Source organism: Sphaerodactylus townsendi, linkage group LG02 (genome assembly GCF_021028975.2).
Source record: "Sphaerodactylus townsendi isolate TG3544 linkage group LG02, MPM_Stown_v2.3, whole genome shotgun sequence".
NCBI lineage: Eukaryota > Metazoa > Chordata > Lepidosauria > Squamata > Sphaerodactylidae > Sphaerodactylus > Sphaerodactylus townsendi.
The window spans coordinates 172,155,817-172,173,109 of NC_059426.1; the positions used below are offsets into that span (position 1 = coordinate 172,155,817).

Below are 17,293 nucleotides of genomic sequence, written 5' to 3' on the forward strand. Positions count from 1 at the left end.
GGGTAACGAGTTAAGAGAATTAAGCCCCAAAAGCTCAAGCTGACAAGGAATAAAATCAAAGAGATATTTTATTCAGGCCAACCAACGGGCAAGCTAGCATCAGAGGAGCCACACCAAAACGGATGCAGTTTCTTATTTTTATAGGTTACATCAGAACAGCATTTGAAAGAATACACCCCAAAATTAGGCTGGCCAGCCGTCCCGCTTTTGGCGGGACAGTCCCGCTTTCAAACAAGGCGTCCCCGCGGGTTCTTCAAATTGTCCTGATTTTTGGAAGGCTGCCGCACTGCCTTCTGGGGCGCAGGGCAGTGCGGCAGCCTCCTGCGCACGCGGCCGCAGGAGTGCATCGGCCTTCTGGGGCGCTGCCGTTTGCCGCCCTGTCACAGTGGCCGCGTGCACGGCCTTCCGGGGCTTGCCATTTGCCGCCTCTCCCCCGTCCCAGATCACAAAGGTGACCACCTGGTCACCTTACCCAAAATGCAACCATCATCAATCAATCACTGTATAGGGAGGGGATCATCTCTTTCCCCAAAACATTCAGGACAGGCAAAGGCCCTTATTGGAAGATGTCAGTATCCCACCCTTTGACGTCCTGTGAACTAAGGCCCAGCCGCACCTTATCAGTATTGTTCTCCATTGCCCTACTTTTCTAGACAAAGAGCCTAAACATTTAACCATGTTCTTGCTTTGTATCAGAAAAAGGGCAGAGTCAAGGTACTTGCAGGGACACTGAGACCTCGAAACCAACTTAATTTACAATTTCTTACATTCCCATGTATCAGCAAGAACGAGGGGCATTCTTCAGGGTTGTTGAAAATCTGGCTAGCAACAGGGAGAAGGGCAAAGCGCAAGAAAGCCTGCATGTATTCTTGTTCAGCAGCTTTTTGGGTGCCAACACCCCATTATAAGAAAAGGAATATAATGGGGGGGGGGAGGGGGGACCAGTCTTGCTTAAGTTACTTATTTGTTACCTATTGGGATTGGAAAAGTTCTTCTAACCTAACTCTGTGTCTACACCATCTTCCCCAACAAAAAAAAAATCTTAAATTGCCTGGTGGCAGCACGGAGCAGAATCTTTAGAAGGCCAAGCCGGGGAAAAGCTTTGGAAATGTCACTTCCTGCTTTGACAGTGGAAATATCGGCTTGGATTCTGTACCTGGCCTCTGTTTGCGTAGCCCTCTCTCTCCCCCTGCCAACTGTGGGAAACAGGCTGATGTCTTTCAATGAGCAGGATGTGCTTAGTGTTAAAGGAGTGTGCCCCCTGCCTGAGACCCTATCAAGATGCCAGCTCTTTCCTGGCCCTTGCGGTGAGACTGCAGGGTGGGCCGGGAGAAGGTGGTTCCGTGGGAATTCTTGGCTTGTTAACCCCGTGCTTGTGTACTTTCATTTTTAAGCACACAGTAACTTTTCTCACCCTTTGAGACTGCCAACTGTTTTGGTCTTGGAGGCTTCGCACAGCCCGAGAATATCTGTAGTAATTTCACCCTGCTGGGATGCTGAAGGATGGGGCCAGGGGGGTGTTTGGGGAAGGGATGTTAACCAGATGTTGTGTAGTGGAACTTGCTTGAATTCTATTTGTGATGTTCCTGTTGATAAATCGATTTCTGAATCCAAAAATCCAGTTATTGCAGGAGGTCAATGAATCCTAACACCCTCCTGCAATGGAGAAGTTCCTTTAGTGGTTTAGGAGGTTAAGAGGCGAGCTCATGTATCTAATCTGGAGGAACTGGGTTTGATTCTCCACTCTGCCACCTGAGCTGTGGAGGCTTATCTGGGGAATTCAGATTAGCCTGTGCACTCCCACACACACCAGCTGGGTGACCTTGGGCGAGTCACAGCTTCTCGGAGCTCTCTCAGCCCCACCTACCTCACAGGGTGTTTGTTGTGAGGGGGCGAAGGGCAAGGAGATTGTCAGCCCCTTTGAGTCTCCTACAGGAGAGAAAGGGGGGATATAAATCCAAACTCTTATTCTTCTTCTTTACAACAGTTAGAATTTCTGCCCCCTTTGCAGGTTCGCCCAACTTTATCAGAACTTGGAACCTAAGCTGGTTCGGGCTGGGTTGGATGGCAACCACCAAGAAAGTCCAGGGTTGCTACCCAGAGGCAGGCAAAGGCAAAACACTGCTGTTTGTCTCTGTCAGGATATTGGGTACTGATGTGCATGAATGGATAACTGAGCCTGTCCGAGTTCTCACTTCCCTCCTTTCCCTCTCCTTGAGCCTCTTAGTGAGAAAACTACAAAACTACTGAGAAAATTGGGGTGCTGTGTGGTTTCCGGGCTGTATGGCCGTGTTCTAGCAGCATTCTCTCCTGATGTTTCGCCTGCATCTGTGGCTGGCATCTTCAGAGGATCTGATGCCATATCTGTGGCTGGCACAGATGCAGGCGAAACGTCAGGAGAGAATGCTGCTAGAACACGGCCATACAGCCCGGAAACCACACAGCATCCCAGTGATTCCGGCCGTGAAAGCCTTCGACAATATACTGAGAAAATTGCTTCTGCAGGGAATGGAAATGTGAATCACTCCCTGGACTAAAAAACCCCACCCGCAATACTATGCTGTCAACCACACCTTTGCATAGCAAGTTCTACCCAAACACTTACTGATTGGTTCCCCACCCGGGGACGTGAACATTTATACCCCACTAAAACATTCCCTTCTCACTGGACACAGTGTGTGACAGACTTTCCTCTGTGATACACCTCTGAAGATGCCAGCCACAGATGCAGGCGAAACGTTAGGAACAAGATCCACCAGACCACGGCCACACAGCCCGGAAAACCCACCACAACCAATAATACAATTTGTTAAAATAAAATGACATTTCATTACAGTTCAAAAAGATGGCACAGAACAAAATGGGGAGTACAAAATTTAAATGCTCAATAAGGCAGTGCAGGGCCATATGCCAGCTCTGCAGAGCTGAAGCCTGAATTAACCAAGCAAGTATCACCCAAATCCTACAAATGCCCAAAACCTACAGAAATTTACCACTATATGACACACCGGCTATTTGGTTATTAGTACTGTCTCCCTTATTCAGACTTTTGAACACATACGGGTTTTCCAGATGTGTGGCCGTGGTCTTGTAGTTTTAGCCACAAATGTTTCACCGGCATCTAGCGCTGGCATCTCCAGAGGCATGTCACATTTCCTCTCCGTGGCCAGTCATAGATACGGGCGAAACGTTAGGAACAAGATCCACCAGACCACGGCCACACAGCCCGGAAAACCCACCACAAGCAGTTGAAACAAGACATTCCAATCCTTTAGCTTAGCAATGAGAGCTCTTCTGCTCTGGGGACTGAGTTCTGCCATTATGTCAGTGACCAACAATGTTACATCATCTGCTTCAGCTGGTTTTACCTGGCTTGGGGGAAGGGGGGCTCCTAAGGGCGTATCAATGCATAAGCCTGCAAAGCCTTTCCAGATCTGTCTAGTGATCCCTGTGTGCTAATATCCTGCTGTGGAGCTTCAATAAAGAATACCACGACTAATCCCGAGTTCTTCAGTTGAGCCTGTGGAGCCGGGTCGCAACACGCTGGCTTTGAAAGCCCTGTTGAAGCAGCGGATTTACTCGGAGTAGACCACCTTGTAGGACGCAATGTAGACAAGAACTGACAGACACGCAGTCACCAGTGCAGTTCTATTTATTGCTACCGTGTTTCCCCGAATATAAGACAGTGTCTTATATTAATTTTTGCTCCCAAAGATGCGCTGTGTCTTATTTTCAGGGGATGTCTTATTTTTCTGTGTTCTGTTCGTTGGGCATGCTTCCAAACAAAAACTTTGCTACGTCTTACTTTCGGGGAATGCCTTATAGTTCGCACTTCAGCAAAACCTATACTACGTCTTATTTTTCGGGGATGTCTTATATTAGGGGAAACAGGGTATCTACTGACAAAGTGCTTCGCCAGACCACAGGTGTTTTCAGGCACACATCACACTGCTGTCTGTGCTAACTATATACAGAAGTGGTACCAATCAGGGGCCCTCACCTTATCAGGTTTGCACATGGTACAAGCTGTGCACTCGGTCCTAATCTGCACACGGCACCTGTCAGAAGGAGGGTCCAGCTGTCATTTAGATTTTGCTCATCTAAACATTCACACATGTTCTGACAGCCCAACAGGGTCACCGTACGGTGGCTGCAACCTGAAGGCACTTTGCATTACCCCCACAGGCCATCGCTTACCTGAGAGCAGAAATTTCCACTATGGAGACGGAGGCAGAAACCTATCGATCAGAGCGACTGGAAATCCGGGAGGAAGTGAAAGCCCTTCACAGTGAGCAACGGGTGGCCAGAGCTGATACCTGCAGAACTGGGGGAGGGGGAGAATGAACCATTGGAAATGAACGGGGGGAATCTTCAAAAATAGGGGCAGAAAATTTGCTGGCAGGGCTGGCTGTAGCAGCATAACTGAGGGCTGAAAGGCAAAGCACTCTCTAGGCAGCCTAGTTAGCGACTACAGCAGGAGCCTCTGGGTGCCGTGGTGCTTTTAGCACGCGGGTGGGGGCAGGTAGGGCTTCTGCCAAACAGTGCTCCTGATTGGCTACTAGAGATTTGAGTGGCTGTGCACGTTTTATAAAACTGTTCCTTTGCACGGTGTAGTGGTTAAGAGCAGAACCGGGTTTGATTCCACCTGAGTGGCAGAGGCTTATCTGGTGAACCAGATGTGATTCTGCACTCCTACATTCCTGCTGGGTGACCTTGGGCTAGTCACAGTTTCTCAGAACTCTCTCAGCCCCACCTACCTCACAAGGCATCTGTTGTGGAGAGAGGAAGGGAAAGGAACTTGTAAGCCACCTTGAGCCTCCTTACAGGAGAGAAAGATGGGGTGTAAATCCAAACTATTCCTCCTCTTCTTCCTCCTCTTCTTTTTCATGGCAGCAGCTGCCACCACAGCACAAAGATCTGCCCTGTATTACAGGAGCTAAACTGTGGCAATCATTTTGTGGCTGGCTCCGCCTCTTGCAGTCGCCATTTTGGGCCACCCAAGTTATTGCTACACCCATGATGGGGGGCCTTAACCGACTGTGTCTTGTGCTGCTCTCTTTCTACGGAGCCTAGATCTAAATTCCTGGATAAGTCATTAGTTGACTACAGTGGGTATACGGGCTCAAGAGAAATTAGGATTGCTTCTATCCGATACAGACAGACCCTTACGTTATGCTCAAAGTATCAGTTTTCATCCTGGCTGCAACAAAGATTGGGGCTAGCTTTAGAAGTAAAGAGGGTATTGCTTCCTTTAACAGTTTTTAGAGGGCAAATTTATCTATACGTTGCTTGCTTTGTTGGTTTAAGTTGGTATATGGTTATTCTTCCTTTCTCTTAAGATATTTGTAATTATATGTATATTGTCTGTTTTATGTGCCTTTTCCAGACCACGGCCACACAGCCCGGAAAACCCACAACAACCAGTTGAATTCAACCGCGAATGCCTTCGGCGATACGTTTTTAAATTGCTTTGAATTTGCACCATGTTTCTGAGCAACCTTTAAAACACCCGAATTTCTTTTAGTTGTTTTTGACAGGAGGTGGTCAGAGGATAAGCATCTCTTGGAGGTACGTTTCCACAGCGTGGTACCAAGAATGGTTTTGCAAGTGCGCTGAAAGCTCTTGCCAGGCAAATCCCTATGAAACAGTTGGCTCTTAGGGCAGAGCAGCCTGTCAGAAAGGGAGATGACACAAACAGGTAACTTTTGTGGGCATATAAAGCTGCAGTACCAGTGGTGGTAACAGGTTCCCATGGTGGTGGGATTCAAACAGTGGCGTAGCGCCAATGGGGCTGGGCGGGGCACGACGGGGGCGTGGCCAGGCATTCCAGGGGCGGGGATTAATAATTTCTCTGTTACTGTAAAAAACTCTTACTGTAAAAAAAAAGTTCCTAATTTCCAGCTGGTATCTTTCTGTCCATCATTTAAACTCATTATAGCAAGTCCTATCGTCTGCTGCCAACAGAAACAACTACTTCTCCTCTAATTGACTGCCTGCCAAATACTTAATACTTTCAAATACTTAATTTTGTTTCTAGAAATCAAAAGAAGGATACTTTCCTTAAACAAGGAACTTGACCATATTACTAAAACATGTTTTAAAAACAGCCCAACAGGGAGAATTATCTCCCATTTTCTACCTTCGCTAACCAGCCACATAGGAAACAACAGGACTTTATGATTTTTGGACCTAATGGAATTTCTAACAGAAAAGCAGACCCAATTAGTAACCCACTCTCGGGAACTGGTGGATCCCACCTCTGTGCAGTACGTTTCATACGGAAAGCGGGTTGTCAGACTAACCTTGGGAATAGGAGATCAGCATTTGATTCTCCGACTTGCCGATAAAAGTTGGTATTTGAACGCTGAAAATGAGAACCTGGTTCAGTAGAGCCTGCTTAACTACCTTTGGATGTTTCCATCATCTGAGGCTGGATGAACGGGAGCCTGAGAAAAGGCCTTCCCAGTAGTGACACCAGAATTGTGGAATTCCTTCCCACCAGCCCATGAAAACTTCCCTGGTTTGTCTGGCAGACCCTCTCGCACCCTTTCTTGCCTTCTTTATATTTGCATATAGGTTTTTGTTTTAACTGAAGTTTCCTAGTGGCCGGAAAGGCAGCACACAAATGTTTTAAATGTGCTAGCATGCTTTGCGGAGCGTAATCCAAATGAGATGCAAATCTCTGGTCGGCTTCCTCCTATTATCCTCACATTTTAGTCCTTTGTGGATTGTGAGTCTTGTGCATGGGGGCGGGGAGGGGGGGGGGGCTTAGCAGGATTAATGTAGATGAGCAAATGTCCTGGGAAACTGACACCAACTGGCCTTCGTATATACACAAAATTGAGTGCAGCGTCAATTTCACCAATAACAAAAAGCATCCGTTGCACTCCGGCTGTGATATAGACTTAAATAAAGTATTATGCACAAACATTCAATGATGTCCTCTCATTTCAATACATCTTTCATCAAATATCATGTACAATCACATTCCTTAGTTATACAAATTAACATTCCATAAGAACATAAAATCTTTTTACATCCGTTCTGGTAAGTCAATCAATAATGAATAAATCCCTAGGCATTAAATCCATTAATAACTGGATGTTGACCTTTTGGGACTATAGGAATGTATTCAATATTCATTATTGATTGACTCATCAGAACAGATGTAAAAAGATTTATATTCTTATGGAATGTGAACTTGCATAAGTAAGGAATGTGATAGCACATGATATTTGATGAAAGGTATATTGAAATAAGAGGACATCATTGAATGCTTATGAGTTTGTGCGTAATACTTTATTTAAGACTATATCACAGCCGGAGTGCAACGGATGCTTTTTGTTATTGGTGAAACCAACTAGGCTTCCACCAAACTTAGGAATGAATAGCACTTTCCTTTTTAAAAAAAACACACAAACCATCACAGGAATAGCTCATTGACTCAACTGTGCAGCTTTCGGACTACTTTAGTAAAATGCCTCTTTTGTTTGTATTGTTGTGTCTATGCTCCCAAAGCATGGCCCATTGTTTCCCCGACGCAGGAGATTTTGAAGGCCAAAAGCACACATTACAATAAAAGAATCATAGAGTTGGAGGAGACAACAAGGGCCATCAAGTCCAACCCCCTGCCATGCAGGGACACTCAGTCAGAGCACTCCCGACATAAGTTCATCCAGCCTCTGTTTAAAAACCTCCGAAGAAGGAGACGCCACCGCTCTCCAAGGCAGTGAATTCCACTGTCGAACAGCCCCAACAAATCAGAAAGCTCTTCCTAATGTTTAGGTGGAATCCCTTTTCCTGCACCTTGAATCCATTACTCTGTGTCCTAGTCTCTGAGGCAGCAGAAAACAAGCTTGCTCCCTCTTCGGCATGGCATCCCTTCAAATATTTAAACATAGCTAATGTCCCCCCTTAACCTTCGCGTCTCCAGACTAAACATCCCCAGCTCCCTTTCTTCGTAGGGCATGGATTCCAGATCTTTTACCATTTTAGTTGCCCTCCTCTTAACACATCCCAGCTTGTCAATATCCTTCTTACACAGTGCTCTAGGTGAGGACTGACCAGTGCAGTGTAGAATGGTACAATTATTTCCCTTGATCTAGACACTATACTCTTTTTGATGCATCCCAGAATTGCATTGGCTTTCTTGGATGCTGCGTCACACTGCTGACTCATATTCAGTTTATGGTCTACGAAGACTCCCAGATCCCTTTCACATGTAGTGTTGTCAAGCCACCTATCCTATATCTGTGCATTACTGGATTCTTACTGGATCACAGAGCATAAGAGCCTTATTTGATGTTTATGTTACGACTTCAGATTTGGCATACAAGAGAGAGAGCAGCATTTTACACGGCATGTTAGAATAAGAGATGTGCTGCGTTTCGGTTTTACCGACCGAACCTGAAAGCGAACAGGTGGTGGGACAGGAACGCAGAAAGGCCCAAAGTAAAGAATCTGACCCAATGTCTTGCCCAGCCTGAAAGCTTCTTTCTCCGTCCTGTCTCAGGTGTACCTGGAAAAGGAGCATAAAGCCCTGAGGGCACTAGAGGAGCATATCGAAAGAGTTAGGGAACGAAACGGGAGGGTGAACTATGTGAGCGACGAGTTGCAGCTGAACTACGAGGGATTGGCCTTTTTGGTAAAAAGTAAACCCACCATACAGGTAAAGTTTTCTTTACGGCCCAGCCAAGGTTTGTGGAAGTGTACTGGTTCAAGGACGCTCAGGTGTAAAAAAAGCAACCTTCCTCACCAACAATCCTTATTTGGGGAATTTCAGCACCAGCTTTCCCTACAGAGCAGACTCTAGGTCGGTGATGGTGAACCTTTTCGAGACCGAGTGCCCAAATTGCAACCCCAAACCCACTTATTAATCACAAAGGGCCAACATGGCAATTTTACCTGAATACTAAGGTTTTAGTTTAGAAAAATGGTTGGCTCCGAGGCATGCGTTACTCGGGAGTAAGCTTGGTGGTAGTCGGTGGCTTTGCTTTGAAGCAACCGTGCAACTCTTCCAACGGGTGAATCACGACCCTAGGAGGGTTTACTCAGAAGCAAACCCCATTGCCAGCAACCGAGCTTACTTCCAGGTAAAGGATTGTGCTTTAGTTCTTCACATGAAAATCAGTGGGGTTTAACAGCGCTTAACAGGGTTACCTACACTGCCTCCCCAAAACTAGGTCTTAGGTTTAATGCTAATAATTGAGCCCAGCGGTCCAGGCCACCCTAGATGTGTGTGTGGGGGGGGTGACTGTTTGCGCGTGCCCACAGACTGAGTGCCACCTCTGGCACCCGTGTCATAGGTTCGCCATCACTGCTCTAGGTGGCCTGCTCAAAAACACAAACGTGAAATGGAAAAGCAGATAGCACGGGGATAATGAGAAAGGCCCACCGTACAGGCCATTGGGAGGGTCACCAAGGCAGTCTGTACGAACTGCGGTGAACAGCACAATCCCTTTACATATCCTTTTCATTCTTCTGCTTCCCCTTAACTGAGAAGCCCAAGATGGCTGACCAAACTGTGAAGAAAATAGGAGACATCGAATACATTGTAGAATTCAGCTTTCCCGGGTGTAGAATTTTAAACTTTTGGCACAGGACTGTGTTTATTTGGTGCACCTTTGCTGAGCCGGGGGCTTTGCTCATGCGCTCATACAACTCATTTTACTTGCAGGAGAGCTTTGTCATTACTGCCTAGCAGATTCCATTGGAACTCTGGAGAAAAGAAATGCCCGGTTTTGCAACTGCGAGCCAAAAGATGCTTGAAAAGGCCCAGTCTGCCACAGGAATCTTCACTGTGCAAATCCCATCAACACAAACATTGTTATGTAGACACGCACCCCCTCCACAAATAAAACCAAAATTATTTGGAAAGTTTGTTATAGCGTTCTGTCAAATCTCTCTTCTCTGGAAATGAAGATCTGGGAGGGCGTGGCTGTCATTACACTACAGAAGTTTTATTTTACTGTTTTTCATAAAGATGAGATCGCAATACTGCACCGTGAAATAAATAAGCATTCAGACTGTGTCGCCAAGTACCTCACACAAAATGTGTCGCATTCACACGTCATGCACAAATGTCTGTTTAAGGATGGGTCTTGATCCTTTGCCGCTGGAGTCAACAGGACCTTTGGATCCTTCTGTCGAGACGTTCCAGGTAATGGATTGTCCAGCTGTAGCTCGTAGAGGGAAGAGCCCACTTGGAAGTCTGGATGGACCCAGAGAGCTTTTATGTGGGAGGCATTCCAGAGAGAACCAACGACTCCTCTAAGATGAGAAGGTCAGACGAACTCGAGCGGCTCCAAAGATCATAGAGTCTGTTACCTGCATTTTTTTGGCGTCCGTTAAGGTCAGTGTCCATTGGCTCCTTCAGAGAGTATCCGGGAAGGCTCAGTGTACTTGGCAGTAAGCAAGTAAAAAAGAGCCGGTGCGGGCACCAGGGCAAGCAGAGGCAAATCCTGGTAAATGTAATTCAGCTTGGAAATGGAGATGATCCCGTAGGCGTGAAGCACCCAGTGGCTGAACAGCACGATCAGCCGCTTCTTCCTGACAAAGAGATCCTTGAAAGTCTTGCAAAGCAGAAGAGAACATTTTCTCATTAGTATGTTTTTAACGTTTTCATTGTCTGAAGCATTCAACAATAGAGGGACAGAATAAAGCACACCCTTTTCCTTAGTTCTCCACAAATAGATGTATGTAGGTATGTATTTATTATATTTATATACCGCCCTCCCCCGAAGGGCTCAGGGCGGTGAACAGCAGAACATATAGATAGAGCACAAATAAAATCAATATATTAAAGTTAATTAAATAAGTCATTAAATAAATGGCTCTATACATTAAAACCAAAACCCATTTAAAATGCAGCGTCCTAATAACAATTGCAACAGATGGTGTCCTACTAACGAATCCCCTAAGAGAGAGGGGGGGACGGCAGGATCCACGGATGTCATAAGGGGGGGGGCATCAGCGGCCAGCCTCCCCAAAGGCCCGGTGGAACAGCTCGGTCTTGCCGGCCCTGCAGAACTCATTAAGATCCCACAGGGCCCGTGTAGCTGGAGGTAGAGCATTCCACCAGGCGGGGGCCAGAGCTGTAAAGGCTCTGGCCCGAGTGGAGGCCAGCCGCATCATTGAGGGGCCAGGGATCACCAGCAGATTGGCCTCTGCTGACCGCAGGGGCCGATTCAGGACATATAGGACAAGACTGTCCCGCAGGTACGGATTTAGTTCTCCACAACGTACTTGAGGAACCATCTTTTGGATACTTACAGCTCCAAAATGGGGGCGCCGGTGTATATACACTTCCATCACACCCAGAACAGTTGGCAGGACAAAAAACTGGAAATTGACTGGCTTACTGCCCTACGGTAGCCGGGGCAACCGAAAAGCAGCGAACCGTCCCTTGTTACTGATCAACCTTCTCTCCTTTGTCACATGCTCTAGAAGGGCCTGTCTTTGCCCAACAAAGTAACAGCAGCTATCGCTCGAGTAAACAAAGTACAATTACAACCGTGATAAAGCTGGTCTATAACTATAATCATAAGGGCCTTAATTAAAAGTTTAATACAAAAGAGTTTAATACAAAACAACAATTGCCTCTTCGGGCTTCGATTATCACACACACGATAAGACGCAATTGAAAAAAAAACTGCGTGCAAAGCACACCACGTGTCAAGTAAACTGCAAATCATGAACTCCCATGTAGGGTTGTAACATACTGAGGAAGAAAACAAAACGTGTGACAATTAGCGTTCACAGTTTTTCAACTGGGAAATTAATTACTGACTATGCATTATTTCTATAGGGGACCTGGTTTTGTATTAAACTCTTAATTAAGGTCCTTAAGACAATAATTTAATCCTGACCAGCTTTATCACAGTTGTAACTGCAATTGGATTTCCATGTTGCCGGTAGTTTATCAGCTTAGGCTAGAGCAAACTAAACACCGCCACTGTTGAAATAAATAAAAGCTTCTGCCGCATTCTCCTCTTGCCCCCACCTCCGGGCCTCTTCTGCATTTTGCCTGCTCAGAACGCTGATGGGTGCGAGCCCCTTGCTTTACTCACAAGCTTTACACAACAGCTTCCCCTAACCACATAATGGGAATAAAAGCCAGCCCCAAGCGCTAATGGGCAAAAATTCTACACAAAACGCCGTTCTGGAGGTACGTGAAAGGTAACGATGGAACTGGGTGGTCTATAGTCATTTTATTTATTCGCTAAAACATTCATATCTCACTTTTCCTCTTGATTCAAGGCGGCTCACAAGAATGATCCAACCGGCTTACAATATTCTTGTTCCAGACACACACCACCCACCACTTCTGAGCCTATGGTTGCTGTTTCCATTTTACCTCCCGCTTTTCAGCTTTCACATTCTAGCTCAAAACCCAAAGGCAACTTTAAAAGCATCTTACTTACTTCAACTTCGGAAGCCGACATGTACACAGCCAAGGTAACGAGAGACAACACCAGGATGATGTACGGGAAGGCATAGTCTGGAAGGAAACAGCGGTAGGTTACCTTGACATGGCGACAGTATTCTCTCTAATGCAGTGGTGGTGAACCTATGGCACGGGTGCCAGAGGTGGCACTCAGGGCCCTCTTTGTGGGCACATGCCATCGCCCCAATTTGGGCACTCGGCAGTGGCATAGTGTCAAGGGGACGAGGGGTGCGCTATGCACTGGGTGCGTGACCCTGCAGGGGCGTGGCAAGGGCATGCCAGGGGTGGGACGGGGGTGTTTTGTGGCGTTCCAGGGCAGGCAGGGGCGCAGGGCGCACACGTGCCCAGGACGCAGTTTTCCCTTGCTCCGCCCCTGGCACTCAGTCTCTAAAAGGTTCGCCATCGCTGCTCTAATGCATCTGAATGTTGCTGTCCTTTCAGGATGGCTGACATGCGGAGGGCAACATACAGGGGGCATTAATTACGCTTGGCTGCTTTTAGCAGAGAGCATCTTGTACCCCAAGTGGTTTCCCAAAATATTTGGTTAGTCTTTTCCCAGAAACACGAGCCACTTTGGCATGCACAAGACATTCGTGCTTGGTGGTGATTTCTACGGCATACTCCAGAAAGCCTACTTCCTTTGCCCACAGCAAACCTGCCACCCATTGCAAGCTATGGCTGTACCACTGGAAAATAAGACGACTTACACAGCAGGCCTCCTCCAACTGCCTGAAGCAATGTTAGGATCGGGAAGAAGTAGAGAGCTGCGTAGATGCTCTTAAATCGATCTGTCTTCCCAAGCCCACAAGCAATTTTCTTCACCAGAAGCGGCCGGAGCAGCATCATCAACACCAGGCAAAAGGCGTAGTAGATGAACACGATGGTGTATCTGCAAGGAGATGAAAAGGGATTGGAAGCGTTAGAACACAGCCATGGAACGCTGAGAATGGCAGACTGTTGTCTTGATGTGGAAGACAGCCCGAAGACGATGACCGGCATGACGTCCAAACAATGTCCCCCAACTGTGCCCGTGCTACCAAGTGCCATTTGACACAGCCGTCTTCCCCAAATGTCTCCTTCTGTACATGTCAAAATCAGGTCACTGTTCCTGGAGAGCTCACACGATGTGTATGCGCACTCCATCAAGTTGCACCTGACTTACGGCAACCCTGCAAGGTCTCCAAGGCAAGAGGTGTTCAGAGCTGGTATGCCCCTGTGCCTGCCTTCGTGTGGGCTGAGATAGTTCACAGAGAACTGTGACTGGCTCAAGATCACCCAACAGGCTTCATCTGGGGGAGTGGGGATTCGAATCTGGTTCTCCAGATTGGACCTTGCTGCTCTTAACCACTACCTCATACTGGAGAACTTGCATTATAAGGCACTGCAATCTATACGATTTCCACCTCCCGCTCCTCTGCTCTCATTTCTGTAATTCCAACGTGTGCAGCAGGATGGATATCTCTGCTATGCAGCCTCTGAACCGATCCTTTTCCCTTTCTTCAGGTGGCCAGGAAACACAGATAACAAGAGCCTGTCAGGCCACTGCAGTTCATTTGGGTCCCCTGGGGATTAATCACACACTAGACAAACATGTATTAGATTTTGAAGCAACCGTGTCAGTGCAGTTCAGACATTTCTTGATGCCACTGTGATCGCCTAGGGCAGGGGTCTGCAACCTGTGGCTCTCCAGATGTGCATGGACTACAAATCCCATCAGCCCCTGTCAGCATGGTCAATTGGGCTGTTGGGCATTGTAGTCCATGAACATCTGGAGGAAACCACAATTACAGGCTTTCAACTAAAGAGAAGACATCGATATAGGGCTGCTGATAGGCTTGAAGTCCAGCCTGGGGGTGATAATGGGCCATTCCATAAGGTGAAAGCCACAACGGAGAAGACCTCTGCATAGGAAGTTGCTGATCTTGCCCATTTGCAGGGTGCCACCCGCAGAAGGCCCTGCTCAGATGATCAAAGCTGTTGTGGCAGTGCATAGGGGGAGAGGCAATTTGGCTGACAGGATGGCCCAAATCCATGACTGCTTTTGTATGCAACAGCCATTAACAAATAGTTTTAATTGAGGTCAGTATCTGATATTCAGCCATCATACTAATTAACGCTTGCCACTACAGTGAAGACCAGAGAGCAGAGTTTCCATTCAAGTATTTCCCCATCTTTGATATCTTACTATGCCATCTATTTAGTGAAGTCAGAGAAGAGCTATTTAGAGATGCTGGGATGGCTTGAGATCCATAAGAGATAACAGTTTCAATGATTTATGCTGCAAAGGTGTTGGCAGCAGACTACCCAGCGTGGTGTAGTGGTTAAGATCAAGTGGATTCTAATCTGGAGAACCAGGTTTGATTCCCCATTCCTCCACCTGAGTGGCAGAGGCTTATCTGCTGAACCAGATGTGTTTCCGCACTCCTACATTCCTGCAGGGTGACCTTGGGCTAGTCACAGTTCTTCTGAGCTCTCTCAGCCCCACCTACCTCACCTGGTGTCTGTTGTGGGGAGAGGAAGGGAAAGGAGCTTGTAAGCCACTCTCCTTACAAGTGGTTTATTCAACTCATTTATTCTACCCTTTTCCAGTAAGTTGGGCTCTGGGCAGCTGCCAACAATACATGACTTAGAAGAAGAGAAGAGTCTGGATTTACACCCCACCTTTCTCTCCTCTTAAGGAGACTCAAGCGACTTACAAACCCCTTCCTCTCCCCACAGCAGACACCATGTGAGATAGGTGGGGCTGAGAGTTTGGAGAGAACTGTGACTGACCCAAGACCACTCAGCAGGCATCACGTGTAGGAGTGGGGAAACAAATCCAGTTCACCGGATAAGGGTTCACTGCTCAAGTGGATGAGTGGGGAATCAAACCTGGTTTTCCAAATTACAGCCCACCTGCTCTTAACCACTCAGTAATTTAGGTTTTATAGGTGTCATTTATTGTAGGTATGACTTTTTTATGGTATGGTGTGATTTACTTATTGTATGGGGTTTTTATTTGTGCTGCTTTCATTGTTGTTGGTTTTATATTGTTTTTGATGTATTTTGTAAGCCGCCCTGAACACAACTATAAAAAGGCAGGGCATAAATACTCTTCATCTATATATATATATAAATCTATCGGTGCGTTTTTCTGCTGACAGGTAATCTCCCAAACTACTGGACCGATTGCTTTGAAATTTTCACACAACGTCGCATTTGCATGTGGCCAGGTTTCCATACTGTTTCCACACCTCCTGTTGTGTACATGTCACAACTGTGCCAGTTATTGTGTACATGCCACACCTGTGACAGTTGGAACAACAGTTCTGTTCCACAACAGCGCCAACTGCTGGCCTTCAAAGTAACACCCTCTGATACAAGGGAACCAACCATGCCTTCCTTGAAAACCGCTGCCATCTGGAGTGAAAGGGATGGGGCCCGCCATCTGGACATGGCCCACCCACCCTAGCGGAGAAAGGGGAAGGTGAGGGAGGGTCCGGGGGTTTGCTGGACCAAACGCTCTGAAATTTGAACACAACGTAGCTCATGCCTCCCAGCGTGTTTTAAGCTGGGTAATTTGCTTGCAAGGGAAGGGAGTGAAAGGGACAGGGCCAGCCACCCGGACATGGCCCACCTACCCTAGCAGAGGAAGGGGAACGTTAGGGAGGGACAGGACGGGGTGCCATGCAAGGGAACGGGAGAGAGGGAGGGAAGCGAGGGGCCCCTTGCCCCTCCCCTCCCTTGCAAGCATTGTGCAATGACACATGTTCGAACCGTTCGCTTCTCCTTTTCTTTCTTTTCCACTTCACCAGACTGAGCCACAGCAACGCGTGGCCAGGCCTGCTAGTACCTCTTAAATAACACATCACAGCTACTGACGCTGTTACAGGCACCGCAAGAGAAGCTGCAGAAGCAATACTCACAGAGGGTAGACAGCTTCATGGGTGCAGTGAATCGTGGTGATGTAGTCGGGGCTGGGGTTGTAAAGCATGGTGTACCAGTCCGACAGCATCTTCACTCTGCACGACCGTATTTGCAGGGAGCCCACAGGATCGCTTACGAGCAGCGTGACAATTGCCGCCACGCTGCATTCGATTAAAGCGGTGAGGTGCTGGAACAATGCACTGGAGCTGGAGGGAGAGACGGAAAATCAGCTTTGCAAATAAACCGTTACTAAATTCCTAACCACTCCCTTTGAATACATTGGAGTTAACGGTCTGCAGCCTACTGCTTTGCTTAGCTAACAAAAGTGCCTTCCTCTGGCATAAGAGGCTGCTATTAGCTGTGCAAATCAGTAGGACAAAACTCATTATGCATGCAAATGTACAAAATTACACTCATTGCACTCATTAGGGCACGAATTAAAGCAGTCGCACAATACCCCTCCCTCCGAACCCTTTATTCTTCTACCCCGATCCGAATGATCCATCCTGACACCACAGAAAACTTGCTTTTAACAAACCTGCAGGGTTCAAGCCTGCTTTGTCAAGAACAAGACATGAAAACAGACTTCTTGGCCCCTTCTGCACATGCAAAATAATGCGTTTTCAAACCACTTTCACAACTGTTTGCATGTGGATTTTGCCATTCCGCACAGCTTCAAAGAGCACTGAAAGCAGTTTGAAAGTGCATTATTCTACATGTGCAGAATGAGCCCTTGTCTGGAAATTCATATTGCTGGCATTTTAGAAAGGTGAGTGAGATTAATGCTAAGTTGGATGCAGCCAAGTCACAGTTGCCTTTGTTTAGTCCAGGGTTAGGGAACCTGCGGCTCTCCAGATGTTCAGGAACTACAATTCCCATCAGCCCCTACCAGCATGGCCAATTGGCCATGCTGACAGAGGCTGATGGGAATTGTAGTTCCAA

At 47.1% G+C, this 17,293-nt stretch overlaps 2 protein-coding genes across 5 annotated transcripts in view; one reads left to right on the forward strand and one right to left on the reverse strand.

Annotated features, from left to right (window-relative positions):
- Positions 1-9,879, forward strand: part of LOC125426958 (kinesin heavy chain-like) — a 28,103-nt gene extending 18,224 nt beyond the window's left edge. For 2 of the 4 annotated variants that reach the window (XM_048485858.1, XM_048485861.1), the window contains 4 exons: positions 4,186-4,288; positions 5,525-5,568; positions 8,513-8,812; positions 9,326-9,879. In XM_048485858.1, coding sequence (XP_048341815.1) covers positions 4,186-4,288; positions 5,525-5,568; positions 8,513-8,812 — 447 coding nt within the window. In that variant the 3' untranslated portion in view covers positions 9,326-9,879. Of the gene's footprint in view, positions 1-4,185; positions 4,289-5,524; positions 5,569-8,512; positions 8,887-9,325 lie in introns of those variants that run through there. The other 2 variants (XM_048485860.1, XM_048485859.1) reach the window with 2 other exon arrangements.
- A 59-nt stretch (positions 9,880-9,938) lies between these two features.
- Positions 9,939-17,293, reverse strand: part of LOC125426408 (JNK1/MAPK8-associated membrane protein-like) — a 10,198-nt gene continuing 2,843 nt past the window's right edge. The window contains exons 2-5 of the mRNA XM_048484665.1: positions 16,351-16,557; positions 13,153-13,334; positions 12,423-12,499; positions 9,939-10,571 (exon numbers count right to left, since the gene is read on the reverse strand). Of these exons, the coding sequence (XP_048340622.1) occupies positions 10,353-10,571; positions 12,423-12,499; positions 13,153-13,334; positions 16,351-16,557 (685 nt within the window). The 3' untranslated portion in view covers positions 9,939-10,352. The remainder of the gene's footprint in view (positions 10,572-12,422; positions 12,500-13,152; positions 13,335-16,350; positions 16,558-17,293) is intronic.